Genomic DNA, 18067 nt, shown 5'->3' with positions numbered 1-18067 from the left:
AAGGAAAAGCAAAAAGTAAACTTTTCTGCCTAATATGATCATGTAACTCAGCTTTGATCATTGTGATTTAATTTACTATTATTTCTAGTGGTGAGCTATTGGAACCCCAGGAGAAACACAATCCATTCTATTCTGCTTACCCTCTAAGAAAATTAGAGGCAGGATTACTACCCAGGCTAAGACTGTTAATGTTAGTATGTCTGTCATGCATTGCAAGAGCACCTTGCAAACATTAAGACCCACAGTACTAAACTTTAAAAGAGTAAAGAAGTGTTACTCAACTAAAAACTTTAACTAACGAGATAGGATAGTAGGGAGCTCAGCTACTAAAATAAATTCACTATTTCATAATTTCGGTCTGTTGTGGCATTTACTTTCAATATGGGCTGGCAGATTATTTAAAGATAATTAGTTTTTGGATAAAAGTGATCTTGGGTGATCAGCCATTTAAAAACAAAACAATTGCTTTCTTTTCCTATTGAAAAATAACCTTACATTCTTTATTGCATGAATACACAGTAACTGATAATTCTAAGGAAGTTAATTTTATTGTGTTTATGTTCTTCAGAGCCTTTTATCCTACTGCTAAGGGTGCTCTACCCTCTGAGCTCCACCTAAAGAGCTAAATGTGAATTAAGTTTAACAAAGATCTATGAGTTATTTTTTAAAACTGACCTTCTTACCCTTTCCAAAAAGCATGTCTTGAACAGCAAATTCTCCAAGAAATGGAATATAAGTACACCCAGGCTGTGTAGATATATTGCAGCAATAGAGAATCTCATCAGAGAAAAAAGCAGAATTCACTTTGATATGGATGAAATCACAGAGCGAATTCTTAAATCCCATCCCCCCAAAATCAGGTTGCTCTTAAATTCTCCTCATAATCAAAGCCTTAAGATGAGAAGAATTCTCCAATCTCTCAAGAGGTCGAATCTTTTTTTAAAATCAAATTCAAAAGTAGGTTAAAATTCCAATGTTCTGTACGGTTATAAGCTAAAACTTTAATGATTAGATTGGCTTGATATCTGGAAAGCATGACACAAAGAGCTCAAAGTCTATTCTAGTACAACAGAGGAGAATTTTGCTGGAATCTATTTGATTCTGAAATAGCAGTTTTCATCCAGAAGGGATGAATTAACTAGCTTTTCAGATCATGAAGTAATGTGAAATGCTTGTTCACTATATACAACCTATACTCAGATATGTTAAGTAAAAGCTTGTCTAAGTCTTCTGTACATAAAAACAGCACAATATTAGGGATGTGGTACCTATTTAGCTATACCTACATACTACATCTATACATCTAAAATACAGCAAATTTGGAAAACTCAGCAGTGGCCACAGGACTGGAAAAGCTCAGTCTTCATTCCAATGCCAAAGAATGCTCAAACTACCACACAATTGCACTCATCTCACACGCTAGTAAAGTCATGCTCAAAATTCTCCAAGCCAGGCTTCAGCAATACGTGAACCGTGAACTTCCAAATGTTCAAGCAGGTTTTAGAAAAGGCAGAGGCACCAGAGATCAAATTGCCAACATCCGTTGGATCATGGAGAAAGCAAAAGAGTTCCAGAAAAACATATATTTCTGCTTCATTGACTATGCCAAAGCCTTTGACTGTGTGGATCACAATAAACTGTGGAAAATTCTGAAAGAGATGGGAATACCAGACCACCTGACCTGCCTCTTGAGAAATCTGTATGCAGGTCAGGAAGCAACAGTTCGAACTGGATATGGAACAGACTGGTTCCAAATAGGAAAAGGAGTACGTCAAGGCTGTATATTGTCACCCTGCTTATTTAACTTATATGCAAAGTACATCATGAGGAACGCTGAGCTGGAAGAAGCACAAGTCGGAATCAAGATTGCCGGGAGAAATATCAGTAACCTCAGATATGCAGATGACACCACCCTTATGGCAGAAAATGAAGAGGAACTCAAAAGCCTCTTGATGAAAGAAAAAGAGCAGAGTGAAAAGGTTGGCTTGAAGCTCAACATTCAGAAAACAAAGATCAAGGCATCTGGTCCCATCACTTCATGGGAAATAGATGGAAAAACAGTGGAAACAGTGTCGGACTTTATTTTTCTGGGCTCCAAAATCACTGCGGATGCTGATTGCAGCCATGAAATTAAAAGACGCTTGCTCCTTGGAAGGAAAGTTATGACCAACCTAGGACAGTATATTAAAAAGCAGAGACATTACTTTGCCAACAAAGGTCCGTCTAGTCAAGGCTATCGATTTTCCAGTGGTCACGTATGGATGTGAGAGTTGGACTGTGAAGAAGGCTGATCGCTGAAGAATTGATGCTTTTGAACTGTGGTGTTGGAGAAGACTCTTGAGAGTCCCTTGGACTTCAAGGAGAGCCAACCAGTCCATTCTAAAGGAGATCGATCCTGGGTGTTCATTGGAAGGACTGATGCTAAAGCTGAAACTCCAATACTCTGGCCACCTCATGCGACGAGTTGACTCACTGGAAAAGACTCTGATGCTGGGAAGGATTGGGGGCGGGAGGAGACGGGGACGACAGAGAATGAGATGGCTGGATGGCATCACTGACTTGATGGGACATGGGTTTGAGTGAACTCCAGGAGTTGGTGATGGACAGGGAGGCCTGGCGTGCTGTGATTCATGGGGTCGCAAAGAGTTGGACACGACTGAGCGACTGAACTGAACTGAACATATTACATCTATATATCTAAAATACATGAAACGCATGCTTAAACAATATAGCGCCAAAGAAAAAAATATAAAGTGAAGTACAACAAACATAAATTTTATTTTAAAATACAAGCTATAATGGTACCATAACTGCTACTCAATAATCATTTTAAAATGTTTCATCGAAATGTTGCTGTCTTTCAGTCATAAAGTCACATCTGACTCTTTGCAACCCCATGGGCTGCAGTACATCAGGCTTCCCTGTCCTTCACTATCTCCCAGAGTTTGCTCAAACTCAACGTCCATTGTGTTGGTGATGCCATCCAACCACCTCATTCACTGTCATCCCCTTCTTCTCCTGCCTTCAATATTTCCCACTGTCGAGAATCTTTTCCAGCTCTTCACATCAGGTGGCCAAAGAATTGGCGCTTCAGCATCAGTCCTTCCGATGAATATTCAGGATTGATTTCCTTTAGGACTGACTGGTTTTATCTCCTTACTGTCCAAGGGACTTCTCAAGAGTCTTCCCCAGCACCACAATTCAAAAGCATCAATCAGTTCTTCGACATTCAGCTTTCTTTATGGTCTAATTCTCACATCTGTACATGACTACTGGAAAAACCACAGCTTTGACTTATGGACCTTTGTTGACAAAGTGATGTCTCTCCTTTTTAATATACTAAGTTTGTCATAGCTTTCCTTTCAAGGAGAAAGTGTCTTTTAATTTCATGGCTGCAGTTCCCATACACAGTGATTCTGGAGCCCAAGAAAATAAAATCTGTCACTGTTTCCACATTTTCCCCACCCACTTGCCATGATGTGATGGGACCAGATACTATGATCTTCATTTTTTAAACATTGTGTTTTAAGTTAGCTTTTTAACTCTCCTTTTCAGCCTCATCAAGAAACTCTTTAGTTCCTCTTCCCTTTCTGCCAACAGTGTGGTATCACCTGCATATCTGAGGTTTGTCAATATTTCTCTTGGTAATCTTGATTCCAGCTTTTGATTCACCCAGTCTTGCATTTTGCATGATGTACTCTGTAAAGAAGTTAAGTAAGCTACAGCCTTTCCCAATTTTGAACCAGTCTGTTATTCCATGTCCTGTTCCAACTGTTGCTTCTTGACTTGCATACAAGTTTCTCAGGAGACAGATAAATTGGTCTGGTATTCCCATCTCTTTAAGAATTTTCCATAGTCTGTTGTGATCCACACAGTCAAAGACTTTCACGTAGTCAATGAAGCACAAAGGTAAGATGTTTTTCTGGAATTCCCTTGCTTTCTCTATGATCCAAACGATATTGGCAATTTGATATTTGGTTCCTCTGCCTTTTTAAAATCCAGCTTATCCACCTGGAAGTTCTTTGTTCACATACTGCTGAAGCCTAGCTTGAAGGATTTTGAGCATTACCTTGCTAGCATGTGAAATGAGCACAAAGAAATAGAGGAAAAAAAATAGAATGGGAAAGACTAGCGATCTCTTCAAGAAAATTGGAGATATCAAGGGAACATTTCATGCAGAGATGGGCACAATAAAGGACAGAAATAGCAAGGACCTAACAGAAGCTGAAGATATTAAGAAGAGATGGCAAGAATACACAGAACTATACAAAAAAGGTCTTAATGACCATGATAACCACACTGGTGTGGTCACTCACCTAAAGCCAGACATCTTGGAGTGTGAAGTCAAGTGGACCTTGGGAAGCATTAGTATGAACAAAGCTAGCAGAGGTGATGGAATTCCAGCTGAACTATCTAAAATCCTAAAAGATGATGCTGTGAAAGTGCTGCACCCAATACATAAGAAAATTTGGAAAACTCAACAGTGGCCACAGGACTGGAAAAGGTCAGTTTTCATTCCAAGCCCAAAGGAAGGCAATGCCAAAGAATGTTCAAACTACTGTACAACTGCACTCATATCTTCAAAACAGACTGGCACGTTATGAGATATAGGGGTAGGAAGACCAACACTGGGATTTTCTACAGAAATGCCAAAATGGATTAGAGGGAAAACTTTCCTTTCTAAGCAGCCACTATACTAAGATATAGAGACAACATATAAAGCCTGCCTGTTATGCTGCTGCAACCATACCTATTAGTTCAGTAAGTGAACAAATATTCTGCTTTGTCTTATTATTAATTCCAAAACTACTGTTCTTGAAATCTGATGAGTTAACGAGTCTGAGACCATCTCCTTTTCCTTCTGTTATCCTTGTTATGTACCACTCACAGCTCTTAACGTATTATGGCTTGCAGGATGTTAATTTACCCACCAAGGATCAAACCAGGGCCCCCAAGAAGCGCAAGCCCAGAATTCTAACCATGGACAGGTTAGGGAAGTTCCTGCTACTCCAAATTTGGATGAGACACACCACACTGTAGGTAGAAGGCAATCCCCAAATTAATTTTGGTACATGGAAGAAAGAGACAGAACCTAACAATCTACTTTTTGCTGTTTAGTCACTAAGTCCTGTCTGACTATAGCCCATCAGGCTCCTCTGTCCATGGATTTCCTAGGCAAGAATACTGGGGTGACCTGCCATTTCCTCCTCCAGGGGATCTTCCCAATCTAGGGATCAAATCCATGGCTCCTGCACTGCAGGTGGATCCCTTACCACTGAGTCACCAAGGAAGCAACCATCTATTGAAGTGAAGTGAAGTTGCTCAGTTGTGTCCAACTCTTAGCGACCCCACAGACTGCAGCCTACCAGGCTCCTCCATCCATGGGATTTTCTAGGCAAGAGTACTGGAGTGGCTTGCCATTGCCTTCTCCGCAATACAGATTAAACACATATATATGAAAATGTATTTGTTAAGATACCACTTAAGTAGTAACTTATTGAAAAAAAAAGCGTCAGTTTTGTGTGCTCAACTATTTAGAAGTAAAACATCTTTGATTTACTATTAACAGTGTGTGTATGTGTAATAGAGAGAATAAATATAACATGTTAATACTTGTTGAATCTAGAGTAGAAGGCATTACTATTATTTGAATTTCTCTATATGTTCAAAATTTTTATAATAACAGTTGAAGAAAAACAAAGAAACACAACAGCATCTTTAAGAGTGTTGACAATATGCTATAGGTATTTTTATTACCAGATAAGCCATGTGTCACTGTCACAGATAACAGACCAAAGCTACCCTGGTAGAACCGAAGCGGCTGAAGAGCTGCCATGTTTTCACATCTCATTACTCGTCAAGCAAGTCAACTAACATATTCTTGGAGATTTTTAAATACTGTGCAGGAGATTAAAATAAAAACTTCAAAAAGTTGCTCACATCCTTAAATCAAATAAATATTTAAAACATCACCTTCAGAATCCAGAAATATTAGAGCTGGAAATGATCAAGAGAGTAGCCATTCCATCTGTTTTCTTTGACTAAGGTTGAAGCAAGATAACAAACTTGTCTGGGATGGCAGAGCAAATAGAGGAAACAAGAACTAGGTCCCAGGCATCCCGACTTAGCACCAAGAGTTCTCACTTATTATTAACAGCATTACAACACTTCAAACAGTCCTTTCAGGCCCATCTGAAATCTCTTGATTTTAAGATTTAGACGTTACAGCCTAGCAGGGACAAGATGCTAGTAAAGGACCTAGGAAAGAGGACTTTATTCTAGTTATTCCAGTCAAAAAGTTCACTGCTATCATTCTCTTACCACAGAGAAGTTCCTCAGTGTGAGAATTTATGCCTCCTCAAAGGTATTCAGTCATTATCTCATTTGAGGATTTAATATGTTTAACTAAATAAGGGCAATTTGATAAAAATCAATATTTAAAAAAGTAAAAACTAAGCTATGGGTAAAGAACAAGACTACAATATTTTAGGAAAGAAATCCTTTGACCAAAACATAAAGATCTGAGCTTTCGGTCACGGTATTGGCCACCTCATGCGACGAGTTGACTCACTGGAAAAGACTCTGATGCTGGGAAAGGTTGGGGGAGGGAGAAGAAGGGGACGACAGAGAATGAGGTGGCTGAATGGCATCACCGACTCTATGGACATGAGTTTGGGTGAACTCCGGGAGTTGGCGATGGACAGAGAGGCCTGGCGTGCTGTGATTCATGGGGTCGCAGAGAGTCGGACACGACTGAGCGACTGAACTGAACGGAACTGAATGTCTAGAGATGACACGCAGATATTAACCTGAATATCTGGAGCAGTTTTACCCAGCATAGGACAATCTACAGCTTTCATAGTTCATTAATTCCTACTGAAGTATTTTATCATGTTAGACTCTACAGGAAATACAACTGTCAAATGATCCATTTTGTTAATGATGACTACAATGGAACTCCAGTCAATTAATGAGTTTATCAGTGGTTTAAAGGTTACTGACCAGCTTAAATTCAAATGTAGCATTAAATGTAACAAAACCCATGCAGTATATATCTAATGAACAGATGCCTAAACTTATTTTAAAATAATGCATGCCAAAACTCAAAGTGTAATTTAAATAAAAGAATACCTTGAATAGCTGGGGGACAGATAATCAGTGTCTGCTGAAAAGCATCACCACAACCAAAATGAGCGGTTCCGGCCTGCAGAGGAATCCCATGGTGCACAACTGAGTGAGCAGATGTGGTCAATGCCTAGAACAATTGATGGACACGGCACTCACTATACAGAGCAGGCTTCTAATAACTGTGTACACAAGCTTTGTAAGTAGAAATTAAACGCATTTTAAAAAACCATAATTCTATGATAAAGATGGACCCAGAAATTGATCTTACTGAAGTCTACTTCTTGTAGACTGAAGACACAGAAGAGCCAGTAGATTGTATTGAAAGAATAAAAGGTGAAGGAAAAAATAAATGAGTAGATATGTTCCAACTGTTACCCTGAAATATTAGAGATTTAATAGAACAGCCACAGTAAGACCTCATCAGCACTGGAAGTGCTGATATGGAAACTTATGCATATTTCAAAAGCAAAATGATTAACTGTTAAATAAAAGAGAAGCAAAAATGACCAAATACTGTAAGTTCTTACCTGACTTCTTAATGTGCCAATTTTAGTAAAATTTGCTGCCAGATTAGTAGTACTGCTTGGAGCAACTGGTCTTAAAAGTGAAGTTGTATTGTGATTATTTGCATCACATGAATTTGGATGGGACTTACAAATATCCATAATATGAAAACAGGACTTTACACTGCAAAAGAAAAAGTGAACAGTAATGGTCATATTATTTTTTAAATGTTTAGAATAGTTTAAAAATTATTCTTTAAAAAAAAAAAAAAAGTTTATGGCTTGCACTTAATCTGAAGATTCCCAATACTACGTCTACCAGGAAATCCTATAAGATGGAAGTTTGAAGCAAGCAGAAGCATACGCTTCTATCTGAAACATTTTCTTGAGACAGTAAAGCAACAGTGCACATTTTGGTGAGCACACTATAATTTGTGACCCGCATTTCAATTTGGGCATATATTCTTCTTCACCAACCCATTAAAAAACCTTCTTCCACAAGAAGAGAGGAAACGGGGGCGGGGGAATGGAGGAGAAAAGCAAATGGTGTGAAGGGAAACTGAAAAAAGAAGTTATTCAATTTGGAGTTTGCAGGACTCAAAACTGAAGGAGGAAAAACTTAACTCTTTAATTATAAATATGTCCAGTCATTAAGGTAACAATATCATGTAAGAGTGGGATCACTCAGTCATTTTCAGTATGCTATTTCAGAAAAAGAACACTGGACTGTGATTTAGATTTGCATTCTAGTTCTACTCTGCAATTTACTGTCTATGTGAACTTGGTCAAGTTAGCTTAACCTCTTTTGACTCAGTTTACTTATATTTAATGAAGAAACTGCATCATTTTTCTAACAAACTGGTTTACTATAGATTACCATTTCTTCAGAATCATTTTAAAACATTTTACAGTAACATACTGGTTGCTATGAGGGAAATCAAGAAGATGCTTCATATTAACAAAAGCATGGTTCAAAGTCTCAGCTGGAGTAATTCTTAAATCTGCATCAATCAGCAACATTTTTTTCAACAGACCAACAAACTCTCTTCTATCAGCTTTCTCAGCTAAAAGATCACTTCCTTCCAAATCCATCACTGTGTTCACCTGCAAAATCAAAATTTCAAGACATCAAATAAAAATAAGCCATAACTGTAGTATACATTTAAGTCTCACAATTCAAAAAAAGAAAATCTCAACACAGGAAAGAACAAAGAACTACAATTATTTTCAAATGAGAGAGAACACACCTAAAAAATATTTTGAGGTATCAAAAAGCATTCAAAACAGGGGGCAGGAAACTGTTCTAACTAAACAAACATTCAATTCTAGAGAGATGTAAGTAAAAGAAATATATTTGCTAGGGTTTTCCTTTTTAAAGAAAATACTGAAGAACAGGATAATACAAATCAAATATTTGATAAAGGTGAATGAAATTTAGCTTCTGAAACCTTAGAATCAATTTCATTTGAAGAGCTTAAAAACAGCAAGCACTCTGTCATGTAGAAAATGATTAATGTGTTTTGGCATTCTTGGCATTCAGTCCACCAATTTATATGCCTGAAAACTTGACAAATGTGACTGTGGTACTCACATGCACTATATCATCCAGACTGTTGAATATGTACTTTCTGGCTTCTTTAGACTTCATTCCTGTCTCTGCCTCATGTTCTTCCAGTGTCTTATTGAATATATCAGAGAAGGAAAATATCTTATTACTACCATTTGTAAATTCTTTATTTCTTCAATTCTGGCACACTTAGTCTAATATACTGAATATTCTAAGGCAAGGAGTAGTTTCAAAAGAATAACTATCAAAATATAATTTTTAAAAGTAAACAGAAAATGAGACATTCAGGTTCAGGTAAAAAAATATACAGATAAAATCACACACATAGATAAATTCCCTAAAAAATTACTGAAGTTAATCATTAAGCATTTACTGATCCTGGGAATAGAATTATATACTTGGGTTACATAGTAAGTGGTTAGGTTCAACCCTGTCCCATAAAGCTTGATAAATGTAGAGCTGGGTACAGAAGAACTCAAAATTATACACATTAAAATTTTTTAAACTATTTAAAACGCATTCCTAATTGTGTTGCCAGGTTAGAGAATGAGTTAAGTTAATCAGAAAAGACTCTCCTTATTAAAAGCGGGATTGGGGGATGGCAAAAAAGAAAACTCAAAAGAAACAAATGTAATAAAATTAAAATAGGCACAGAGAGTATTATCCATGAACATAAAGCATCTTCAGTTCAGTCGCTCAGTCGTATCCGACTCTTTGCGACCCCATGAATCACAGCACACCAGGCCTCCCTGTCCATCACCAACTCCTGGAGTTCACTCAAACCCATGTCCCATCAAGTCGGTGATGCCATCCAGCCATCTCATTCTCTGCCGTCTGCCCCCAATCCTTCCCAGCATCAGAGTCTTTTCCAGTGAGTCAACTCTTCACATGAGGTGACCAAAGTACTGGAGTTTCAGTTTTAGCATCAGTCCCTCCAATGAACACCCAGGACTGATCTCCTTTAGAATGGACTGGCTGGGTCTCTTTGCAGACCAAGGGACTCTCAAGAGTCTTCTCCAGCACCACAGTTAAAAGCATCAATTCTACGGCAATCAGCTTTCTTCACAGTCCAACTCTCACATCCATACATGACCACTGGAAAAACCATAGCCTTGACTAGACAGACCTTTGTTGGCAAAGTAATGTCTATGCTTTTTAATAAGGCATCTTTGAAAACTGTTTTTCTAAATATTTTTTTAAGTGAGTTACCTTTAATCTCCAACCAGAATGGGAGAGATCTGTTTCTCTGCAAAAAAATCTTGTGGATTTTGTACCCACATTTAACAACTGTTCTCCTGGTAAACCTTGAGTCTGAGAAATGTATCGAATCTGAAAGAGAATTTACAAAAGAGAAAAGTTATTCTTTTATTGCACTAAGACATTAATTGAATAGCTATAATATATCAGACACTAAGATAGATGTTAGGTCAAGAATTAAATGATGTAGTGTGTGTGCCCTAAGAAATCAGTCTGCGTGCCTGCTAAGTCACTTCAGTAGTGTGACCCTATGGACTGTAGCCTGCCAGGATCCCGTGTCCATAGGATTCTCCAGGCAAAAATACTAGAGTAGGCTGCCTTGCCCTCCTCCAGGGGATCTTCCCAACCCAGGAATCGAACCCGTGTCTCTTACTCTAGTGGAGAAGATACAAGTAAGCAATTATAAGGCAGTGTAATATATGTAATACAGGTATAATAAAGGCATGCCTTATGAGAAGGCAAAGAAGAGACACATAAAATAACGGTAGTCATATAAAGTTCCAAAAGAGGTGATGCTCAAATCGGGCAGTAAAGAACAAACAATTTGTTAGCCCTGAAGGAGGGAGAAATATGATCTGTTATGATATAAGGCTTCCCTGGTGGCTCAGACAGCAAAGAATTCACCTGCTAATGCAGGAGATGCAGGTTCAATTCCTGGGTCAGGACGATACCCTGGAGAAGGAAATGGCAACCTACTCCAGTATTCTTGCCTGGTAAATCTCATAGGCAGAGGAGACTGGCAGCTATAGTCCATGGGATCGCAAAGAGTCAGACACAACTGAGCAAGTAACACTTTCAAGATTATAATACGGAAAATAAAAAGAATATAACCACACATTGAGAGACTTGAGGTTCACCAAGGGTGAAATGGCAAGAGATGAAATAGATCTAGTAGGCAAAGGGCTTTATTGATAGTTTAAAAAGTTTGGATTTTAATCTGAGAGGTAATACTGGGAAACCACTGGAGAAATTGAGGAAATCTACACAGGAAATTGGCAAGCTACTTGACTCAGTGACAAGTTAACCTGACTGGGTAAATAGGACTATGGGAACACTGGAGGGCATGGATGCGTCTATGTCATGACTTATGTGTGTTTGGGTCGGTAGGGGAAGAAACACAAGCACAGATGAGCTCTCTCAGGAGGACACTGAAAAGCTCCAGCCTCAGGGCCTCTGAAGTTAATATCACTCTGTTGCAACACTCTTCCCCCATCCACCTGTATGGCTGTGGTTCGCTTCCGTCAGCTCTCAGCTCAAATGTCACCTTATTCATGAGGCCTTCCATGACCCACCAATAAATGAGGACAAGCTCTCCCCTCTTCAGTACCCCTAGCTCCCCTTCTCTGTTGTATTTTTCTCCACAGTGCTTTTTACCATCTGACATTCTGCACATTTACCTTCTATTAAGGACTTTGTTCTGTTTCTTTACATATACACCCATAACAGTGTCTGGTACATAGTTGGCCCTAAAATAACTGTTCCCCCTCAAATATCTGTTCCCCAACTCAACAACTGAGCAGCACAGGAAATAAACAGAGGCTTAACCCATTGAAATTGTGTTTGAAAACGTAGGGTTCTTTCTTTAAACCTAGAAGACAACTACTCTATCCTCTCCTGTATCTTCTATTTCTTCTTCTATATGAGATTTTTATCCTCAATCTACAAAAATGTTTAATATCTTCCGCCTAAAAACAAAAAACTCCCTTAACTATTTGAAACATTTAATTGAGTAAGTCTTAAAATAATAATCTATACTTTCCTTTTCATTCTAAGCTCAACACACAACAATTAGAATTCTATTACTCTCACAAAACGATATTAAGATAAGTGATGTTCTGTCATTAACTGAAACATTTAATAGTTGAATATTAAACCTTATCTTCAGTTCCGTTCAGTCGCTCAGTCGTGTCTGACTCTTTGCGACCCCATGAATCACAGCACGCCAGGCCTCCCTGTCCATCACCAACTCCCGGAGTTCACTCAAACTCATGTGCATCGAGTCAGTGATGCCATCCAGCCATCTCATTCTCTGTCGTCCCCTTCTCCTCCCGCCACCAATCACTCCCAGCATCAGAGTCTTTTTCCAGAGAGTCAACTCTTCGCATGAGATGGCCAAAGTATTGGAGTTTCAGCTTTAGCATCAGTCCTTCCAATGAACACCCAGGATTGATCTCCTTTAGAATGGACTGGTTGGATCTCCCTGCAGTCCAAGGGACTCTCAAGAGTCTTCTCCAGCACCACAGTTCAAAAGCATCAATTCTTCGGCGATCAGCTTTCTTCACAGTCCAACTCTCACATCCATACATGACCATGGGAAAAACCATAACCTTATTTTACTTTAAGACTATTAGCTATTATCTTTTCACTTAAAAAACTGTGCCTTTCATTTCCACATCATTCTTTTCTAGTTGTCTTCCTACTTCCTGGCACTCTTTAACTGCCTTCTTCCATAGCTTTATCTCTAATTCTATGTCTAAATATTTATCTCTCGCTCTGGAGATCTAACTGCTTAAGTGAAACTCTCCATTTGGAAGGCCTTTTGTACCTCAAAGTGAATACATTCTAAACTGATTTTTCTTAAACCTGTTAAAACGTCAGGTGTTTCCCCTTTGGTGATCACTATCACAATGCTTGAATCAGAAACCCGAAATTGATGCCTGACAATTACCTCTCCCACATCACCATCTTCCCAACAACCAAAACTCAACAATTTTATCTCATTTGTATTTTTCATAACTATCCCTCCTCTCCATTCCTCTTTCAGATCTTCTTCAATTCTAGTTATACAGTCTCACAGTCTACAGCTTTCTAATTAGTCTACATGCCTCCCTAATGGGCTTCTCTGGTGGCTCAGTGGTAGAGAATCTGCCTGCCAATGCAGGAGACGTGCGTTCAATCCCTGGGTCGGGAAGATCCCCTGGAGAAGGAAATGGAAACCCACTCCAGTATTCTTGCCTGGAGAATCCTATGGACAGAGGAGCCTGGTAGGCTACAGTCCATGCAGTCTCCAACCCCATCCACTCATTCCCAATTTATTATTTACATTGCCAAGAACAAGAAATTGCTAACAGCCATGTTGGTAAACTGCAAATCTGATTGTTACTCCCCTGGATAAAATTACTTTACTGCCTACAGGCTGCATTCCAAATCTCTAATCGCGGCATACAAGTCCCCTGCCCCCTGCACCGCTTCATCTCTTCCCAGCCCGTCACACATTCCATTATTCCAACCCCCTCCAGCACCTGCTGAACCTTGCATGTGCCAGTCTTGCCGAGATTGTTCTCTAACTCCTACTTATCACGTCCCTGTCCCTCTCCCTCCTTGCCACTTCACTAAGCCAACGTGCTAATCTTTTACTGTTCCTTCTTCAAGATTCAATTCAATAAATTCTCCTTTGCAAAGCTATCCCTAACCAAAACAGAGGCAATCATCTTCTTCTGTGCTGCCACCACACCAAGAATATAGCAATTTTAATGCATTCATAACACAAAACAATTATTTTTACACATGAGTCTTCCCTGCTAGACTATGTGCCTCCTGACAACAGTCTATGTTCATGTATATTTGTACCCCCAATTTTACATGAAATGATAATTAAAATCTTCACCTTACAAATTAGTTTCATTTCATTAAAGTGCAGTGCCCTTTCCCTCACTCAGCATCCCAAGTGCCTGAGTTCCTTGTTTTATGGAAAAAGAAAATGAAAAGAACCCAGATGCTGCATCAGTCTCTCAAAGTAGGGAAGGTGGTCAACATATCAATTTCAACAAACATACACAGGGCATTTATTATGATAAAGACATGCAGATTAATAATATATGGTGTCACTCTTCAACAGCACTAATTCAGTAAAATAGATAAATATTTAAGCCCATAATATGCAATTAAACTAGAAAGTACCATTATAAAGAAGAAAACACAGTGCTAAAAGAACCCAATAGAGCAGTTAACATATCTTAGAAGTAGAGATAGCACTGAAAAAACAGCAAATGAACCTGCAAGTTTATTTTTGGTCCTAATGCCTGCCATTCATTTGAAGAGACAGAACTTGTTCCACCTATCTGCCCCTCCCATCCCCAGTGGATGAAGGGTAGGGACTAGACTTAGAAGCAATTTGCCTTGTGAACTCAACTAGAATTAAGCTAAGCAAATCAGATTTACAATGTCAGAAATATAAACTAAGAAACTCCAGACACCGCTGGAGGATGAGCTGAAGGGCATAAAGCAGAGCTAGAGTTTGATTACTATGCTAACATAACCAGAGTAAGCAGAAAATTTGAATAGCAAGTTAGAACAGATAAAAAGCACTTACAGAGCAGCTAAATTAGACTCATGATCTAGCACCAAAGTGAAATTCTACCAATGCCTACTAATTCTAAGTGTTGCCATGAATCCAAAACCACCTTCAACTCCAGACTTCAAAAAGTCCAGTCACAGTAAAGCACATTCTCGATTTATGTGATAGTCCACGCATAAATGGGCCTTCCCTCACAGCTCAGCTGGTAAAGAATCTGCCTGCAATGCAGGAGACTAGGGTTCAATCCCTGGGTCAAGAAGATCCCCTGGAGAAGGAAATATACCCAATCACCCAATCCAGTATTCTTGCCTGGAGAATCCCATGGACAGAGGAGCCTGGCAGCTACAGTCCATGGGGTCACGAGAGTCGGACACAACTTAGTGACTAAACCACCACCACCACACACGAATAAATGAACTCTTATTTGAGCCTACTTGAGAAAGGCTCTTTGAGACCTGAATAGCTTGATGAAATAGAATTCCTTGAAGATTCTCACCCCACCCTGGAATTGAAATAGGGAGCTTTATTTTTCTTACGGAAGATATAACTTGATATTACCAAGTAAAATAAAATTTGAATAAAAATTCAGGCTTTTAGCCATTGTGGATATGGTTCTATCTAAACTCTAACAAACATTCTGCAAGGCCAACCAACATTTATCAAGTAAATACTGCCATTCATCCATAAAAATATTATTTAATTTCCTGAACGATATTGACATTTTCCCAGTAAACGTAAGTCAAATTCAGTACATACAGCACTAGGCACAGTATGCCTACAATAGACAGGAAGGGATCCAAAGCACAGCACCAATTCACGAGGGAGCCGTCTCTAAACAAGCACAGTACATACAATTGTGTACAAACAGAAATAAAGGCGTATGAGAAAAATAGAATGTAAAAAATTCTCAACATGGTTCAGTGGCAAGTTGTAGAATTCAAAATTCAAAGAAGTAATTGCCTTGGAAAGACTTCAAGACATGACACAGACGATCAAAGGAACAGAACAGAAAGCTCATAATAAAGAATTAAAATAATCTGAATAGTTTTTCCCAGTGACTCAAATTTGGCCTTGAAGTATATAACTATAGGTATACTGTTAACTCGCTTTCACCTCCTCTGGAAAAAAACTTTGGGTTAGAATGTTAAATAAAGATTACATGAAAGACATATCCACAAGGGTTAAAAAAGAGATATTACAACACATTTCATAGAAGTCTTTATTTTTTTAAATGTTTCACATGCACTTAAAATAAATGTAACCTGCACTTTTGCAGGCAGTATTGGGTGTAGTGCTCTATGCCTGTATTAGTAGGTCAGCTTGGTTAATCATGTGTTCAAATCACTCATATTCTTACCGATTTTTTTCTACTTTCTCTATCAATTACAGAAAGAAATGCACTGTAAATCTGTACTTATGATTATGGGTTTGTCTCCCTTTTTTTGATTCTATCAACTTTGATTTGTAATATTTTGAAGCTGTTGCAAGGGATATTAAATATAGAATGTCTGTGTTTGTGATGAATTGAATTTCCAAATTAATTGGCTGGGCTTCTGCTCTTTATAACCAATACTGATATATTTGTAATATAAGAACACTCCTGTTGTGAAAAGCAATGTTATTATTAAAAGCAAAACAGAAGAAGAATATCTAGTACAACATAAAATTTGAGAAAGAAATATTTGCACAAAATGTTATCACAGGGAAAAATGATAAACTAGTAGAGGCTCCTGGGTCCTTCCCTAGAACTCAAACGTGGAGACAGAATACCAGTGGAGGTTGATGAATTTGAGAAACTAATGTAAAGACAGTGAAAACCCTCTCTGAGCGAGAGCAGATTGGCATTGGCAGGGTGGAGGTGGAGTCTGGAAGAGGGCTAGTGCCAGGGAGTCAGGGCAGACTGGAGCAGGGTTCAGCTGGACTCTTACTGCCTTAAAAGTATTATTACCCATGAAGTAGTGCAGAGGCAGTCTACTGCTAACAGCATAGCTTCTGGACTCAGACTACCTGTTATTAAACCTGCAAGTTATTAAACTTCCCCACACCTTGGCTTCCTCATCTATAAAACTTCATAGGGTTATTATAGATATTAAATGGGTTAAAGTGTTGACAGTTGCTGGCACATAAAAGAATTCAATAAGTATTAATTAGTAATGTTACTACTACTGCCCACTGCACTGCCACTGAAAAGCAAAAAATAAGTTAAAAAAAATAAAATAGCAACAATGCCCCAACTGGGTATCCAAGTATATCACAGTAGCTGATGCCTAGAACAGGAAACAGGTAACAGGGAGAGGCATGTCCTTTCACATCCTGATTAGATGATCATAATCCAGGGAGCTGAGGAAATTTTATGACATTCAACCACATAAATAAAGTAAAAAAAAAAAAATGCAACTCACGTGACCATTTTAATGCAAAAATGCATTTCAAAGTCCAAAACCAATTTAGGATAAAAAATAAGTAAAAAATAAAACTTCAAATTAGGAAGACAAGGGACAGCCCTTATATTTCAGGATAGCCCTGAAAACAGACATTAATCAAAACCAAGCAAGCATCATATTTGAAAATGAGTATGAAGTCTAAGACTGGAACAACAACAAAATCATCATTTCCTATTGGTTTGCATACATTTATTCTGGAAAATAACTTTTAAATACTGGGTTGATAACTGTGTAACTATTGGTGCTATCTGCTAATAACTTTTTTCAATTATTATGACCTTTTGGAATTAAAATAATACACATTCTGAAAATAGTGTTAATCTGGATCAGATAACAATTCTTTTCTCACTTTTGGTTTTTTAAATTTATTCTAGATTTTAGAAAAACTGAATTTATAAGGTCCTTTTCAGTATCAACATGAGTTGTCCAAGACTAACTGTAAGGTCCAAATTCAGAGTAAAACAGCAAATCGATCTTTATACTTCCACTAGATGGTGTCCTGTTCCAGAGTACTATGCATGCCATAAATTGTGGTCCACAAAGCCAAAGGTGTATTTTCAGCATTTGACAGGTTCTTCAGTACTCCAGAAGCTTAGACATTATGGGACTTTTCAACCAGATCATTAATTCTTTCAAAACCAGTTAGCTTGGCATCTGAATCAAAGTTAATGATTGGGTTAAATGATGAAGGAAGGTAAAAATCTATGGAAATTTTTACAGAAATGGTCTTTTAAGAGGTATGTTGAACAGGGAGAGGGAAAGTTAGAGTATTAAAAAAAAAAAAAAGACCTGGCCTAAAATAAGTTTCATGGGTAGAAAGTCTTTGGAAGAGGATGAGATTAAATATAACAATAACATCTAATAATTAATA

General features: G+C 38.2%; 1 protein-coding gene across 6 annotated transcripts in view; it reads right to left on the bottom strand.

The window, feature by feature from the left end:
• The window catches only part of HIPK3 (homeodomain interacting protein kinase 3), a 90128-nt gene that overhangs the window by 9359 nt on the left and 62702 nt on the right, over positions 1 to 18067 (bottom strand). For all 6 annotated transcript variants that reach the window (XM_055423795.2, XM_055423800.2, XM_055423798.2 and 3 more), the window contains exons 4-8: positions 10408 to 10527; positions 9223 to 9309; positions 8551 to 8735; positions 7656 to 7815; positions 7132 to 7255 (exon numbers count right to left, since the gene is read on the bottom strand). In XM_055423795.2, coding sequence (XP_055279770.2) covers positions 7132 to 7255; positions 7656 to 7815; positions 8551 to 8735; positions 9223 to 9309; positions 10408 to 10527 — 676 coding nt within the window. The remainder of the gene's footprint in view (positions 1 to 7131; positions 7256 to 7655; positions 7816 to 8550; positions 8736 to 9222; positions 9310 to 10407; positions 10528 to 18067) is intronic.

This window comes from Moschus berezovskii, chromosome 14 (genome assembly GCF_049115385.1).
Source record: "Moschus berezovskii isolate FMDL1 chromosome 14, NW_MosBer_1.0, whole genome shotgun sequence".
Taxonomy (NCBI): domain Eukaryota; kingdom Metazoa; phylum Chordata; class Mammalia; order Artiodactyla; family Moschidae; genus Moschus; species Moschus berezovskii.
This window is presented reverse-complemented; position numbering and strand designations above follow the sequence as displayed.